The following is a 17,858-nucleotide window of genomic DNA, read 5'->3' as shown; positions in this document are numbered from 1 at the left end:
TTATTAATGGTATTTTGCATTTTGGATGTAAAGGAATTTTTTTAATGGTTATTTTTTTACATTTTATTTTATTTAGCATCCAGCAATTGGAGTGACAATGACAAAAACCCTGGCACTGCATTGGACACATTTTTGCACATGTCTGGCAATGAATGAGTTATTAAATAAAAAGTATTCATCTATCAATAATTACATGAAAATTTAACATACCCCCCCCCCCCCCCCCGCCCCCTTAGAAGCAATTCCCCACCATCATCCCATAACAACGCGCTAGCTAGCCTAGCATCGCCGTTAGCCAGCCACCACCTAGACAAGAACTTTTTGTGTGTCTGAGAATTAGTCACGTAACGACATGATAAATCTCCGCGTGGCTCGTCCGTCTCGCTGACATACTTTTCCTTTTATAGACGGACGCGGCGAAAGAGAGAAAAAAACATGGGGAGGGGATGAGGTAGGGGGGGGGGTGATGGATGAGGGCTCTTTAAATAGTTTCAACCAGGAAGTGGAAGTGACCATTTAAGACCATAAAGTAATAAGAATATAATAATAAATTTTATTTTGAAGCGCCTTTCAAAGCTCTCGAGTACACTTTACAGTCACAGACAAGCATAGGAAAAAAAACAGATGCAATAATAAATACATAAATACATAAATAAATAAAATACAATCTATATAATAATAATAATAAATAATAATAATAATAATAATAAGATATAAGATAGCGGGTTAGCTAAATAACGATTGAGGTGCTGAATAAAAGTAACTAACTAGCTAAAAAATACTGGACATGCCACAACGCTAAGTAATAATAATAATAATAATAATACCATTTTATTTTCAAGCGCCTTTCAAAGCTCTCAAGGACACTTTACAGTCACAGACAAGCATAGAAAAAAACAGATACAATAAAAAAAAAAATACATAAATAAATACAATCTATGTAATCTATATAATAATAATAATAATAATAATAATAATAATAAATTTTATTTTCAAGCGCCTTTCAAAGCTCTCAAGTACACTTTACAGTCACAGACAAGCATAGGAAAAAAACAGATGCAATAATAAATAAATAAATAGATACATAAATAAATAAATAGATACATAAATAAATGAAATACAATCTATATAATAATAATAATAATAATAATAATAATAATAATATAAGATAGCAGGTTAACTAAATAACGATTGAGCTACTGAATAAAAGTAACTAACTAGCTAAAAAATACTGGACATGCCACAAAGCTCAGTAATAATAATAATAATAATAATAATAATACATTTTATTTTCAAGCGCCTTTCAAAGCTCTCAAGGACACTTTACAGTCACAGACAAGCATAGAAAAAAACAGATACAATAATAAAAAAAAATACATAAATAAATACAATCTATGTAATCTATATAAGAATAATAATAATAAAATAATAATTTTTTCAAGCGCCTTTCAAAGCTCTCAAGGACACTTTACAGTCACAGATAAGCATAGAAAAAAACAGATACAATAATAAATAAATAAATAAAATCTTAATCATAATAATAATAATAAAAAACTTTTTTTTCAAGCGCCTTTGAAAGCTATTAAGGACACTTTACAGTCACAGATAAGCGTAGAAAAAACAGATACAATAATAAATAACTAAATAAATAAATACAATCTATGTAATCTATATAATAATAATAATAATAATAATAATACATTTTATTTTCAAGCGCCTTTCAAAGCGCTCAAGGACACTTTACTATCACAGACAAAGTAAAAAAAAATGCTATCAAAACGATCGCAATTTTCCATTTGTTGTATTGTAGCGAATCGCTAATTTTTGTTATTTATTTTTTTTTGCTAGCGCTTGATCCTACCAAAAAATGTCCGATGTTATCTTTGGAACGCTGCAACTGTAATCAACTTCACGTGAATTGAGTGAGCGCATTAAGTGCTAACAGATAGCGTGTCTTGACTTCATGAAAGTGTACTGTGACTGTTTAGGGGGTGGGGGAGGGGCGTTGGATAAAGTCCATCGTCTTGACGGGCACGTTGAACCCAACCACCCCCCCCCCAGGCCCCTCCCCCCAAAAAATAAGGGGAGGATTTGCCTTTAAGAGGCTTTTACCGTCTGTTTACTGGAATTCCAACGACTCCCTCAGATGGAGAAACAAGATGGTTTGTTTTGCTATAAGAGTTGATCTGCTTTTCTTCTGTCAAAAGTTTGGACGGCCGCAACCCAAAAAAAATGGTCAATTCTCTTTTTTGGGAATTAGAAGTAGTGATGGTGTTGGAACAGGAACTGTAAGTAGAGTAAAGCAAAGTAGGTTTCAAAAAAATGAGGAAAAGCCTACGAGAATAGCAAAATTTCCACATCAAACAAGCTGCATTGAGGGTGTGCGCACTTATGCAAACCCGTTATCTCGGTTGTTTATTTTGAATTCTCCTCTCAAAAGTGACTTATTCTTCAAAATAGCCTTCTAAGTTTCGATAAGTTGCATGTAGACTTTTCTATCCCACTGAAGCCGCTTGACGCAGCTAGCTTAATGGTTTCCGCAGCTATCTTAATGGCAACAACACGGAACAAGAATCTCGTAAAACAGTTTTTTCCGCGATATGGACTTTGCAGATGTAAAAAAAAAAACAGTACTTGTCAGTAAAATAAAGCTAAGTAGTTTTTAAAAAGTTAGGAAAAGCCTCCAAGGACAGCTAAATTTTCACCTCAAACAAGCGGCATCCTGTGTTATTGAGGGTGTGCGCACTTATGCAAAGCGCATTATCTCAGTGGTTTATTTTGATTTTTCTTCTCAAAAGGATTCCATGACTTATTCTTAATAATTTTCAATAAGAGAAGTGTCGATTTTTCCTTCCCACTGAACCGGTTGACGCAGCTAGCTTAATGGTTGACGCAGCTAGCTTAATGGCAACAAAACGCAACAAGAATCTCGTAAAAGGCGTTTTTTTTTTCCGCGATATGGACTTTACAGACGTATTAAAAAAACCGAGCCAGCGCTCCGGAAACAGAAGTCGACTCCCTGGCGATAACGCTAGCGTAAACGCTTTTCGACACAGACGAAAGTTGAAGACGACGGCGTTAGCATGCGGCCGCTGCAGCGCGCCGTCCTTGGCAGACATTAGCGCTGATTGATGGTCCGTTTCACGTGGCGTTCGAGCGCCTTTTGGAGGCTTCGGAAACACGAAACAGGAGATTGGAGCTCATTTTTTTTCTACAGCGGATACATTTGGACTGGTGCGTGAACAAAAAAAATAATCAATAAAATTGGAACAGACATATCGTGTCGATGCCTAACATATGTCGTTCTTATGACAAATATACAATATATGACAAATGTAAAATTGTGAAATTAATAACTAATAAAAAAGCATTTTATTGTCAGTGGTGGCATTGAAATTAAATTTACAATTTACAACTTTGAAATTTGAATTTTGAACTTTGTACTTTAGAACTTTAGAACCCTAGAACCTGAAAACCTGAGAACCTTAGAGCCTTAGAACCTTAGAACATTGGAACCATAGAACCACTATTACTTTTGAACCTTGGAACTGTGGAACCTTAAAATTGTGGAACCTTAAAATTGTGAAACCTTAAAGCAGTGGAACCTGAAATATGTGGAACTAAAACTGTGGAACGTTCGGACTTTGGAACCTTAAAACTGTGAAACCTTAGGATTTTAGAACCTTAGACTCTTTGGAACTTTGGAACCCTAGACCTTTGGAACACTAGACTTCGGAAACCTAGTCTTCGGAAACCTAGAACTTTGGAACCCTAGGACTTTGGAACCCTAGGACTGTGGAACCCTAGGACTGTGGAACCCTAGGACTGTGGAACCTTAGGACTGTGGAACCTTAGGACTGTGGAACCTTAGACTCTTTGGAACTGTGGAACCTTTGGAACTGTGGAACCTCGGGACTTTGGAACCTTAGAACTTTAGAACCTTCAATTTTTGGAACCTTAAGTTTTAAAATGTTAAAATTTCTAATAATAAAAATTAAAATAAAAAAATTGAAAATTAAGAAATGTAAAAATATATTTTAAAATGGTTACTTTTAAATTTTTCAATTTTTTTTTTTTACATTTTTTAATTCTATTTCATATTTTCCATTTTAAATGTTTGTTTTTTTTTGTTTGTTTGTTTTTGTTTTCACAGGCGTGTCCCCGACAGAGCGAATGAGGAGCTTGAGGTCGCCGGTGCGATCGCCCGTCCCCAAGCTGGGAAGCCCCCTCCCCGGCAGCATACCGGGTCTCCAGAAGCTCCCGCAGTGTACGCGCTGCTCCACCGGCATTGTGTAAGTACGCCGGGGCGTCCATTTTACGTCGCCCACGTCGTCCGAGTGGTACTCAAAGTGTTACGCAACAGTTTTCAGTTTCTCGCTCTTGCCTACTTTTGGGCATTTTATTTATTTCGTTTTTTTGTTCTTTTGACTTTTGTTTATGTCGACATTAGTAAGAAATATTTTGCTAAGTCTATTCTCTTTGTCTTTTCTATAATACCATACAGTAGCTATCTAGCTGGCTAGCTATTAGCTATGTATTCGCTTGCTAGCTAGCTTTATATATGTTTTACTATTCTATTGCAAATTTCCCCATTGTGGGACGAATAAAGGTTTTCTGATTCTGATTCTATTTGAGTTACTTTCGGGTTGAGTGAACGCTGGCGCGTGTGGCTGCCGCTGCTCACCCACAGAAAACGTAAACTGTGACCTTGAGAGTTTTGAAAGGCGCTTAGAAATCAAATGTATTATTATTATCGGCGTTGTTGTTATCGGCGTTGTTGTTATCATTATCGTTGTTATCGTTATTGTTATTATCATTATTGTTATTATTATTATTGTTTTTATTATTATTATTATTATTATTATTATTTTGAGCCCCTAGTGGCATTTTTTGGAAGTGCGCCGTATCCCCCCCAGGGGCACCATCGTGAAGGCCCGCGACAAGCTGTACCACCCCGAGTGCTTCATGTGCGACGACTGCGGCATCAACCTGAAGCAGCGAGGCTACTTCTTCATCGAGGACAACCTGTACTGCGAGACGCACGCCAAAGCTCGCGTGCAACCCCCGGAGGGCTACGACGTGGTGGCCGTGTACCCCAATTCCAAAGTGGAGATTGTGTGAGGTGGATGCAAACGGTGGAGGACATTTTGGCGTGTGTAATGCTACATGCTAGCTTGCGTTAGCTTTCGGGGTTTAGGGGATGTCACTTTTTTTCTTTTTGGTAAGCGGCCGTGCATCACAGGCGTGTGTCACGGGGAGCGCCGGTGGAATGTCGGCGTGTTGTTTGACTGAACTTTAACCCCCCACAGCCCCGCCCCCCCCACCTCCCAGCTAAATGGCTCCATATGCAAGCATGCCAGCCCCGCCTTTGCAAGTGGAAACAAAAAAGCTAGGAGAAGGTCTGTTTTTTTCTTCTTGGGGGAAGGGGGGCCTGTAAATTTTGAAAAAAAAAAACTTTAAAAATTTGATAAGTAAAAATATATTTTTGCATATGTGTTATATTGTCAATGCATTTTTAATGACCGATAACCACCATGACATCAACGTACAACGGTGCCTTGAGATACAAGTTTAATTTCAATCATCTTTCTCAAGTCGATCGTCCAAAATTGTCTTTCGTCTACAGTAGTTCTCTTTTGTTTACTTTGTGTTTACTTTGACTATAAAGTTTCAACGTCAAAATGTTGCATGTGAATCAAAGCCAAAAAATATATAATAATAGATCACGATAAAATCAAATCACTTACATCTCAAAGCACCATTTTCCATAACTTCATGCATGAATTAATTAATGATAGTAATAATAATAATAATAACACAAAATTAAAAAGTAGAAATTTACAATTTGAAATTTGAAATTTACAATTTACAATTTGAAATTTACAATTTGAAATTTGAAATTTGAAATTTACAATTTGAAATTTACAATTTGAAATTTGAAATGTGAAATTTACAATTTACAATTTACAATTTGAAATTACACAGAGAATTAAAAATTACACATAGAGAATTAAAAATTACAAATAGAAAATTACAAGTAGAAAATTAAAAATTACACAGAAAATTACACATTAACAATCACCAATCAAAAATTACAAATCTAAAATCTAACCTCTAAAATCAAAAATCATAAATCTTAAAAATTGACAAATTGTAGTAATAATAATCATAATTGTCATTATCCAGCTAACTGAACGGATGTTCTCTTATTTTCTTAACTTCATGCATGAATTAATGATAGTAATAATAATAACAATTTAAAATTTAAAATTTAAATTTGAAATTTAAAATTTACAATTTACAATTTGAAATTTACAAGTTGAAATTTACAATTTGAAATTTGAAATGTGAAATTTACAATTTACAATTTGAAATTTGAAATTACACAGCGAATTAAAAATTACACATAGAGAATTAAAAATTACAAATAGAAAATTACAAATTACAAGTAGAAAATTAAAAATTACACATAGAAAATTAAAAATTACACATAGAAAATTACACATTAACAATCAAAAATTACAAATCTAACCTCTAAAATCAAAAATCATAAATCTTAAAAATTGACAAATTGTAGTAATAATAATCATAATTGTCATTATCCAGCTAACTGAACGGATGTTCTCTTATTTTTCTAAAAGGACTTTTATCATTGAAAACGCTATTTTTTTTTGTATTCGGTGCAGTTGTAAATGTTGAGAAATGTATATTGTCGCCACATTACGCTTATTTTTCTGCTGTGCATATACTGAAAACGCAAACTGTACTTTTGTTGTTGTCTAGGCAACATGTCTTCCTGTTTATTAACTTATTGTCATGCCAACACTCAAAACGGAAAAAAAAAACGTTAAGAAAATAACACGATGTGTACAATTATTGTGCGATCATCATTAGAATGTGAAGAACAATCAGGTTTTATGACTTGTGGAGTCCCTCAGGGTCTCGTTTTTCCAAGTGCCTGAATATGCCCTCTGCTGATATTATTTCATTGCCGACTGCCTTTTTATTCCTTGGATTGTTTTGATTGTTATTAAATGATTAAAAAGTGTGTGGGGAAAAAAATGCACTTCTTTTGGAGTAATATTTCACAAAGTCAAAGGTCAACTACATGAATATGTGCCATTTTAGTTTGTATTCTATTTTTACTCTCACGTATATTTATAAATAATTCTAATAAGAATTTTGTTTTATAGTGATAAATTCCAATATTTCCCCTCTTGTTTCCATTTTCACTTGGGAAAAAAAAATACTTTTTCAACTTATTTTTATTTTTTTTTTTATGTTGTTTTCGTCCTCTTTTGTTGCAGATCAGAACTTTTTTTGGTAACTAGTCGGAAAGAATTGGAGAGAATGACACAGTGTCTTTTGTTCGCACGCTGACATCACTGCTAACTGGACCGTTTTATTTCTCTTGTGATTCAAGGCTCATCTGTCGCCACGGTAACAAGAGGGAAGGAATTTTTAGGACATTTTCCTTCAATTTTTGAGTTAATAACACCAGAATATGGAGGCCATCATTTATGCACATGCCGGTAGTGGGCCTTATATTTAATTAACTTATTAATTTGTATTTATTTATTCATTCATTTAAATATTTTATTTATGTAATTATTATATTATTAGATATTTAATTAACTATATATACATATATATAAATATATATGTTTCCATTTAAAATCTGAAGTCCTGGAAAAAAAACTTATTTTGTATTTTTCAAACTAATTTCAAACATTATTCCTCTTTTTTTATTGTATTTTTATTAATACAACCGAAAATTATGACATTAACGTACCATATGTCATACATGGTAAGTCTCACGATTTGGTCAAGAGATTCTTGATTTTGACTACAATACTCACTTAAATAAAGGAACTATTGACACTATTCAGTCAGTTCATTTGTAAGGAGAAACAAAAGAAAAGAAAATAAAGTAAAAAAAAAAAAAAAAATATTTTTTTTACACTAATCGAATGTATACATAAACAATGAAAGCATTTTTGTGTTTTATTTACTTCTAAATCACACTTTTGAAACACTCACATTATTTTAACATTTCTGAAACTTAACGTGTATGATTAAGTATTTTAAAAACTATTTTCAAACATTATTATTCATTTTGTTCATTAATACAACCGAAAATTGTGACATTGAACGTACCATATTTGATATTTGAAACAAGCGAACCGATAGCATCTTGGCAATCGTGTGACATTAAAGATGGCGTTTTGGCTCCACCGTGTGGTCAGAAAGGATCAGTGCATCATCCTGTGCAGACTTTGCTTTTTTTTTTTGTTGCGGTTGACAAATTACATCATGAGTAGTTGTCATCCTCTGGTAATAAAGTTACTTTGAAATGACATCTTTCCCAAGTCTGCAATGTTTGCATAGGAAGTCTGCAATGGAACGCTCGTGGCAGGTTTTTTTGCCTTTGGTGAGTGTCTGAAATGTTTTTTAAAGTTCTTGATTTGGGCCTAAAAGTTTCATATTGTGTTGCCACTTTATTTTTATTTATTAATCATTATAAAAATTGCGAAAATAAAAACAATTGTGACAGAATGACATGATAACGCACGTCCGACTGTTTACATTATTTTCTACGTCGTTTGATACATATACAGTTGTACGTCAGCACAACTCTAAGCTATATCGCCCCCTTTTGGCACCACTTGGTATGGCCAATCTTGGGGGATATGATGAAACGACCTGCACTGTTGCACGTTGACGTCAACGTTTCGACGACTGGAGAATGAACAAACGAAACCAGGTGTTTTTGTTTCACAATTGTTTTATTTTTATTTGTGGGCGAGTTTCTTGTTTATATTTAATGTCAGGCGATTAGGCTCAGACATAGTATGGAATTATTGGGAATGTCATAACACCTTGACAGAGTATCTCAGAAATGTATAAAATGTCCCACCCTCTTCCGCGTATAGAAGGACGGTTCACCCCTCCGGCAATTGCGTTATTTTGCCATTGGAGAGCCGCAAAGTAAAAGGTTCGACCTCTTTCTTCCTCCGAGAACATTGGACGTACACAACAACCATGTTGTTTTTGTTGTTTTTGGGTGGATCCCGGTAGTCACGTGACACCCCAAGGATCTTTCTTGTCGACTCAGCACTTTGAAAACAGGAAACTGTTTGGCATCGGACGGCTACGTGTGTCGCGGTTCTCGCCCCCCCACACACCTCCCACGAGTGAACATAGGGCGGGGATAAATTCCGTCCCGTATGGGGTGAGGCAGGGCGGTGGCTTGTACTGAACTGGCGGGCGGGCTGACGGGCGCTCCGGGGGGGAAGGCGGCGTTTTCGAGGCAAATGCAACCATTGACGAGATGGCTTGTCGTCTTTGAACAAACGCTTTTCACTCGCCATGAAGAGCTACCCGGAGACCGTCGCCTTCCTGGGGGAGTTCGGACGCTTCCAGTTAGTCGTTTTCTTTCTGCTGTGTGTCAGCATTGTGCCAAACGGCTCCGGTGCCTTTACGCTTATCTTCCTGGCAGACACGCCGGCGCATCACTGCCGGGTGCCGGACATCAATCTGACGGAGGACTGGCGTGATGCGATCATCCCAGTCCTGGTGAGTCAAAACAGTGTGACCAGTGTCACCAATGCTTATTCCATCGCTTTAAAAGTTATATAAAAGATCAGAATGGCTCCCTGGTGGTCGCCGAATTCAATGAAACGGCGTGACATTCATATACAGTGATACCTCAACTTACAAACACCTTATCTTACAAACTTTTCGTCTTACAAATGTCAAATTTCTGAAAAATAAACCTTATAATAAGCACTATTTTCATAATACACACCCACCACGGCTGGCGGAGTGATCTTCGGCGGAAGCACACGACCGAACAGCACCAGAGGTTAAGTTACCAACAGTCCTTATGGAAGGTGACTCTCCTTCCATAAGCTATCAACGACCAACAAAAAGGTAAATAAAACTTTATTTTATAGCACAGTTTTTTCTTTAATTACAGTCCTCGTGTAATGCGCCTCTCTTTCCAAACAGCAATTGCCTTTGACCTTCGACCTCCAACGCCATTCCATCAAGCCATAAATAACCATCACAAATGTAAATAAAGTGACTTTATGATACAATGCAGTGTATTTCTTTCATTACAATACAATAGCACATTTATTAGACATAGAATAAGCTATGTTGTGTGTAGTTTTAAGGCTTATTTAGTTGAAAAGTATATTTTATGGAAACCCGGGAACGGATTATTCCCATTTTAATGGTTTCCTATGGGAAATTCATTTTTGAGATACACACTTTTCGCCTTACACACTCTGTCTGGGAACCAATTAAGTTCGTAAGTTGAGGTCTCACTGTATATATATATATATATATATATATGTATATTTATGTTAAAAAGCGATAAACTACATTTGCGAGGAAGATGCGCAAATTCGATTTATTATTATTATTATTTATATTATTATCTGATTAATTTCTCACATATGCCATTCATTTCCTGTCTTTTGATTTGCATAACAACCTTTTAAAAAGCCTCTCACAACTGAAGCCAATGCTGAAATGTTCATTCAATAAATTCCAGTTCAACGCACGCATTGATCATCCGCGTTTTTAATTTCCGACCTTCCGCAGGTGGTGAATGGCAAAAAGGTTCGCAGCAGCTGCACCAGATACCGCCTGGATGTGATACGCAACCTGTCGGACCAGGGTTACATTTCGGGGCGGGATGTGAACCTTACCTCGCTGGAGGTGGAGACGTGCAAGGATGGCTGGATTTACAGCAAAGACATTTACCAATCCACCATAATCACTGAGGTGTGGCCCGCGTCAATCGTTCGACTTGCTACGTTGGAAGCTCAAATATGCCGATGATTTATGAAGCAAACGTGACTCCAGAAAGAAAAATGTGAGGGAGTGAAGAAGCAAAAAATTGTTTTTTTTTGTGCTTACATAGAAAGCAAATAATGAAGCTAACCCGTAGCAGCTAACCTTTGGTGGGCTGTGCATGTCACTCCTAGGCCTTCAGTAGCACTACATCTGAATCAATTAGCTGCGAATGTGGTGTGATAGTACTACATGTCCACTAGAGGGTGATGTTGTCCAGGGAAATTACTTGTGACTTGAAGAAACTTAAGAAATGCAGGCATGAAACGGTTTGAATTTTTACGATGAGCATATGGGTTCATGATAACCTCATAAAATTGCAATATTAGCTGCTATTTTTGCTAGCTTCGGAGCTGTCCAACACTAATGACGTCCATTTTATCTCGAAAAGTCCGTCTTGAAATGGGCTAATAGTATATCTCCAACCAAATTCATTTCTTCCCTTCCTTCAGCCATTGTGAGTTGACAAAACCGCTATTAAATCAACACAACAATATATTAGCTTATGTAGCTCGCTACAAATACAGTGTGCAGCTATTATGCTATTATCACCTAGCGGTTAGTGATACTATGATTGGCAAGTGATTAGCTTATGTAGCTCGCTACAAATACAGTGTGCTAGCTCTGGCCAGTATGCTATTATCACCTAGTGGTTAGTGATACTATGATTGGCAAGTGATTAGCTTATGTAGCTCGCTACAAATACAGTGTGCTAGCTCTGGCCAGTATGCTATTATCACCTAGCGGTTAGTGATACTATGATTGGCAAGTGACTTGCGAATCATGTGACTAGCCAATCATCGTAGCCCACAACTAACCCGTGGCGCTAAACTGCTATGCTAACCTTTTGACGCCGTCTGTTCACTGTACGCTATGTCCATTTTATCTTGAAAAGTCCATCTTGAAAGTGTATTTGCTTATGTAGCTCGCTACAGATACAGTGTGCTATCTCTGGCCAGTATGCTATTATCACCTAGCGGTAAGTGACTTGCCAATCATGTGACTAGCCAATCATAGTAGCCCACAAGCAACCCGTGGCGCGAAACTGCGACGCTAACCTTTTGACGCTAACCTTTGACGCTAACCTTTGACGCCGTCCGTTCTTCAGTTTGACCTGGTGTGCGACGACGAATGGAAGAAACCATTCACCACCACCATTTTTTTCGTGGGCATCCTGTGCGGCTCCTTCTTTGCGGGGCAACTCTCAGACAAGTAAGTTCAGGAAACTCGAGCTTGATTTGGTGCTGTACGATTGATTGAAAGGTCACGAAGTGTCCGTCCGGCTTCCACAGATTAGGCAGGAAACCCATCCTTTTTGCCACTTTGGCTCTTCAGACCATCTTCACCTTCATTCAGATCTTCTCCGTGTCCTGGTTCATGTTCACCGTCCTGATGGTCATCAACGGCCTGGGACAGATGTCCAACTACATGGCGGCGTTAGTCCTAGGTAGGTATGACAAATGGTCACCGATTGACGTTCACCTAAGACAAATTTGAGATGCACAATGTAGGTTCGTCATGGCTACTGTGAAACCCGGCGATTTCAAATATCGCCACGTGACAAATTTGTTTTCTTGACATTTCTGAGGTTTCTGCATACAGGCGCAGAGATCCTGACGGGGAACGCGCGTCTGCTGTACTCGTCGCTGGGAACCTGCTTTGGTTTCGCCGTCGGCTACATGATCCTACCCGTGTGCGCCTACTTCCTGAGGGATTGGAAGTCACTCTTGCTGGCCTTGTCCCTGCCCTACGTCATCTTTTTCTCCTTCTGGTGGTCAGGTCTTTACGTTCTGATAGCGTCTCGGTTCTAACTGATAGTACCTGACTTTGGAATTTTCCGGCTTTGCAGGTTCATCCCGGAGTCGCCTCGCTGGCTCCTTTGCCAAGGACGATTGGAAGAGGCCGAAGCCATCTTGAGGAAGGCAGCGAGGATCAACAAAGTAAAAGCGCCCGAAGTCATCTTCGAGGACTACTTCATTGTGAGTGTCCTTTGTTTACATTGACCGTCCCTAATTCAGAATCACAAAGCAAAAACAGAACTTTAGGTTATTTTGTTTAAATATACTACTACCACTACTACTAATACTACTACTACAGGAAACATTAGCTATTTAGTTAGAAAGCTATCTATTAGCTATCTAGCTATTTAGAGAGATAGCTATTAGCAATACAACTAGCTAGCTATTTGAGTCAGGAAACATATTAGCTATCTAGGTAGATAACTATCTATTAGCTAGCTATCTAGCATTCCATTAGCTAGCTAGCTTTCTATCTATTTGAGTTACTTCCGAGTTTAGTGAACGCTGGCGCGTGTGGCTGCCACTGCTCACCCATAGAAAAACTTATCCTGTGACTATAAAGTGACCTTGACAGTTTTGAAAGGTGCTTAGAAATGAAATGCATTATTATTATTACTACTACTACTACCACTGATGATGTTTTCACCGCCTTTTCCTGGTGAGGAATTATCTGTTTTGAAATTAAAATCCTAAATTGTCAAAATGGTAATAATATTACCACATTTTTTAAATGAAGTTTCATAGAAAAAAACAAGACATTTATTTTCTTTTCATGCTGATTTTCCTTCTGGAAATATTTGGGTTATGTTTCGAGAAATATGCATATTATATCTGTCTATCTGATATCTCTATCTGTCTGTCTATCTAGATATCAGTGTCTATTGTACTGAATAGTTATCAGTGTCTATTGATACTAGATATCAGTATCTATCTACTGTATCTATCTATGTCAGTCTCTATCTAGATATCGATCTAGATATCAGTATCTTTTGATACTGTATAGATATCAGTATCTATTGATAGTGATATGTAAACAGTATACAGTGATGACAATACAATACAATACAATACAATACATATATATTTACATTGCGCTTTATAATGATGATGATAAGGACAACGATAATTACAATCATGATGATAATGATGTTGATAATGATGATAATGATGATGACGATTATTCATGTTACGGTTTTGTGTTGGTGAGCAAGTCCAAAGAGCCAAAGCCCAAAGAAAAGCACAGCATCCTGGACCTGGTGGGCAATGCGGAAATCGGATTCCTGACCCTCATTCTTTGCTATGTGACGTGAGTACATTGTTAAATGCGTTTTCTGTTGTAAAGTCAAAATGAAAAAAAAAAAACAACATGGTGGGTGTGGGGCAACATTTAGTAGGCGAAATTGATCTGTGCCACTTTTGTCACTTCATAACTGAACCCCTCATCTTGTTTTAGTGGAAAATGTATTCAGACAAAACATCACGTCAAGAAACATTGAAGGGCGTTGTCTCGCTGACATCTCAACAGACAGCTCTTTCAGCAAATGCAAATGCTATCTGTGCCCTACTTTTTATATATTTCCTTGCTCGTGTCAACGTGGACAGACTGGTTTGTGCGGCGCACGTATGCTGTGAAAATGCCCGCCGGTTATGGATTCTATCAGACAATGTACTGTGTTGGCGGAAAACAAAATCACAGCCAGCGTCACAATGGCATTCAAACTCAGACTCGACCCGGGACAAAAAGTACTCGTATGTCATCTGGCTTCAAATATTCCAAAAGAAAGGGATCGTGTGATACTCATTCACTGCTAGAAGATGTGCAAAAAACGTGTCGACTCCCGTGCCAGGGTTTTTGTCATTTTCACTCAAATTGCAGAACCCACAGAATATATTACGTTTTCGGACTACATAAACATTCAATGCAGTGTAAGAAACATTCTACTCTCTTTTTTTCATCAGAAAAAATAGCTAATTCCTAAGTTATATGAGTCTGGAGTTATCTGAGCTTGAAATGCTGCCCCCTCATGGAAGGGAAAAAAACATATCCAGAGGTCAGACCAGCGCTTTATTGGCATCAATTCGGGAATAGCAGCGAATTAGTTAATATGAGCCGTTAAAACCTATGCTGACATTTGTCTGCCCCACAAAAACATGAATCAAAAATAAAACTAAATACGTATTTGGTTGCTACTTCACAAATTTCACCAATGGCAGAGATTGTCTTCATAAAACGCTAAATTACGGTATATCCTCACTCTGTGTTATTTGTTGTCAGAATCAGATTCCGGACTGCTAACTGTGCACTAAAGTACTTCATTCAGTGGTCTTTGCTGCATTGATCGTTGGCGGTTAGCCAGCATCAGAAGCTAATGTAGTGGTCAACACCCACACTAAGTGCTCCCTGTCGTCATACGCCAAACAGACGCCTAAGGAGGCTAGCCGGATGGCGTCTCGCTAGCTCACGTTAGCTAACTGTCACTCGGTGCTCCCCTCCGCCAGGTTCACCTTGTCAGCGGGCTACTACGTAATCTCCTTCAACACCACCTATTTGCACAGCAACGCGTACATCAGCTGCTTCATCTCTGGGGCCGTGGAGCTGCCGGCGTACGTGGCTAGCTGGCTCGCCCTGCGCTATATTTCGCGACGGGTGTCCATCATCATCTCCCTGGTGCTGACCGCCGTCCTGTTATATTTCCTACAGCTGGTGCCTGAAGGTGACTGGAATTTGTCACATTTACTCCAACCTAAATCCCAAATCCTTGGTGACATCCAAACCCGTAAACCCAAGAGTCGAAACACCGGCGAAATCAGATAACAGCGCCGCTGTGTGGCCACAGCCCGCAAAAACACTCTCAAAAAGTCAACATCCCTTTGACTAACTTTCCTGGTTCAACAGATTACTCTCGTCTGTTGCTCGCGATGGAGATGGTGGGAAAATTTGCCGTCACCACCGGCTTTGGTCTGATGTTCGCCTACACCACAGAGTTGTATCCGACGGCGCTACGAAACACGGCGGCCGGGATTTGCAACACAGTTGCAAGGATCGGAAGCTGCATCATGCCATACCTACTGGAGCTCAGTGAGTGTCGATGATAATAATAATAACACCCTACCGCACCCCAAAACATAACCACACAACAGATTTTATCTTGACAAATGCGACCATATGACTTCTTGACAATCGCTCACAAAAGAAAATGGGAACGAGACTATTGATCAAACCCTAGATCACCGCCGCGTCCTTTGAAACCAGGGCCTTCTAGGACAGACCTGTGAATGCTGCTGATACATTTGTACATAACTGCTATCCCATAGTTGAATCAAAACTTCCGGTTATTGATGTCAACTGTCAACTTGCCCGCTTTCCGTCCGAAATGGAAGTTTAGATTTTCGTCCTTTTTATCTTTTCCTTGCTATACAGTACAGCGATAAAGCATGTCCATTCTCACCGTCTTTTCAGTGAAAACGAAACTTAAAGAGGCGCGGAAAGTAAAGCCTGTACCGTAAGTGACACCAGACCAATGTAATGAATGTCAAGAAAAAAAAGCACAGCCATCTGCTGGTCAACTACGGGATAGCAGTTATATACAAATGTATCAGCAGCATTTACAAGACCGTTAGCTAAGCCTAGCTAGCTAGCTAGCCTCCATCTGTCAAGCATTCCCTTTCCTTTTCAAGTCCTTCAAAGACTACGACGAACTACCACACGTGAGGACTTATATGTTGTATACTGATGTCAACTGTCATGTGTTGTTCAAACAGGGTCCTACTCTCCATTTCTCCCTTATAACATACTGGGTAGTCTGGCTGTTTTAGCTGCCTTTGCCACTATCGTCCTGCCAGAAAGTTTTGGAAAGCCGCTGCCTGAATCTATACAACAAATGCAAAAGACAAAGAGGTATGTTAAATGGTCGCTGTGCATCAAAAATTTATGACCATGTGATAATGTGACATAGACCAGACCAATTCAAAGACTTTTAAAGGCCACTTTGGTCTAATTTAATTCACCAATTTTGGCCATTAGAGCGGGCGATACAGTTGATATTTTGCGCTATTTTTGATATATTCCCATCTCTGGTAAACATCAATTACAATGGATCTACCAGAGAATAGTCGAACTTTGAAAAAAAATTGAAACACAATTGTATTGTTTGCAAATGTCCCCGGCTGCTTTTGTTTTTTGTTAAAATGTTCACAAACGAAACAAGCATGAAGTGCCATGTTTTTTTTTTGTTTGTTTGTTTTTTTTTTTTGCTAGCTGCTAGAAACTATGATAAGGAGTTGAAAGTGTCGAACCGGTTTTTGATTCCTCGATGATCTCTGTACATTGGCAGGCAAATGCAAAGAGTCTTAGCAATTTGAATCCTGCCTGACTTTGATCATCTATTTCAAATAAACACATTTGTCTCCATTTTTCCAGGATCAAGTGTCCGTGCATCCCAAAGGCTGAAATCCCCGTTGCTGCGGTTGATTCGGAAAATCTTAAATCAAAAGAAATAAGAAATAAGAATCATGATAAGAGTAGTGCAGTGTAAGATTACAATTGTTTAAAGGGCTAATGATATTGCAAAAAAAATGGTTACACCTTGCGTTGCCTTTTCCTGATATTTTACTTGGAAATAAATCATATCAGGGTGTTTTTTTAAAGTGTAATTAGTGATTTTATAATATCATTGAATTCAAGTACAGGTGCTGTTTACATATGCTGATACTTTTTGGCCTCACGCTGCTAGCCGTTCATGTTGTTTATGTTATAATAATTGTGTTATTATTTTTGTTACGTTTATATGCCATGTTCATATTGTATGTACGTAAACCATTTTGAAAGAAAAAGAAATCTCTGAGCCAAAATGGATTAATTTCGCTCAGGTGCTGAGAGAATTCAAAGTTAAGTGCTAAGTACAATCGTCTCATTGTAGAAACTGCAAACGAGCAATATACATTCCTTGTACACATATACTGGATGTTACGCAGTTGCTTATGAATTGACAATAAAAAGAAACATTTTGTTTGACCTTGAGACGTGTCACTTGAGAAAAAAAGGTTTGTTTGTTACCTCAATATTTTAAAAATACACATTCATGCTTTATTCCTAGATTAAAAAAGATGTAGTTTTGTGGCAAAATTGTAAAACCGCAAGTGTAAATAAGGTTTTCGTGTGGTTAAAGTTGTTGTTTTTTTTCCAAAGATTAATTT

At 37.8% G+C, this 17,858-nt stretch overlaps 2 protein-coding genes across 2 annotated transcripts in view; both read left to right on the top strand.

The window, feature by feature from the left end:
- Positions 1-7,048, top strand: part of pdlim4 (PDZ and LIM domain 4) — a 28,208-nt gene extending 21,160 nt beyond the window's left edge. Inside the window, exons 6-7 of the mRNA XM_089017417.1 lie at positions 4,154-4,292; positions 4,917-7,048. Coding sequence (XP_088873543.1) covers positions 4,154-4,292; positions 4,917-5,121 — 344 coding nt within the window. The 3' untranslated portion in view covers positions 5,122-7,048. The remainder of the gene's footprint in view (positions 1-4,153; positions 4,293-4,916) is intronic.
- A 1,752-nt stretch (positions 7,049-8,800) lies between these two features.
- LOC148886760 (solute carrier family 22 member 4-like) lies at positions 8,801-17,682 on the top strand. The gene is made up of 11 exons (XM_089016722.1): positions 8,801-9,576; positions 10,612-10,794; positions 11,972-12,075; positions 12,156-12,310; positions 12,466-12,637; positions 12,713-12,842; positions 13,874-13,968; positions 15,162-15,376; positions 15,559-15,741; positions 16,425-16,560; positions 17,083-17,682. Exons 1-11 carry the CDS (start codon positions 9,370-9,372, stop codon positions 17,195-17,197), a joined length of 1,695 nt encoding a protein of 564 aa, XP_088872848.1. The 5' UTR covers positions 8,801-9,369; the 3' UTR covers positions 17,198-17,682.
- The last annotated feature ends 176 nt before the right edge of the window (positions 17,683-17,858 follow it).

Source organism: Hippocampus bargibanti, linkage group LG16, assembly GCF_051943395.1.
Source record: "Hippocampus bargibanti isolate YZ-2025 linkage group LG16, ASM5194339v1, whole genome shotgun sequence".
NCBI classification, from domain to species: Eukaryota; Metazoa; Chordata; class Actinopteri; order Syngnathiformes; family Syngnathidae; genus Hippocampus; species Hippocampus bargibanti.
Note: the sequence above shows the minus strand (reverse complement) of the source record. Positions and strands in the feature narration are given on the sequence as shown.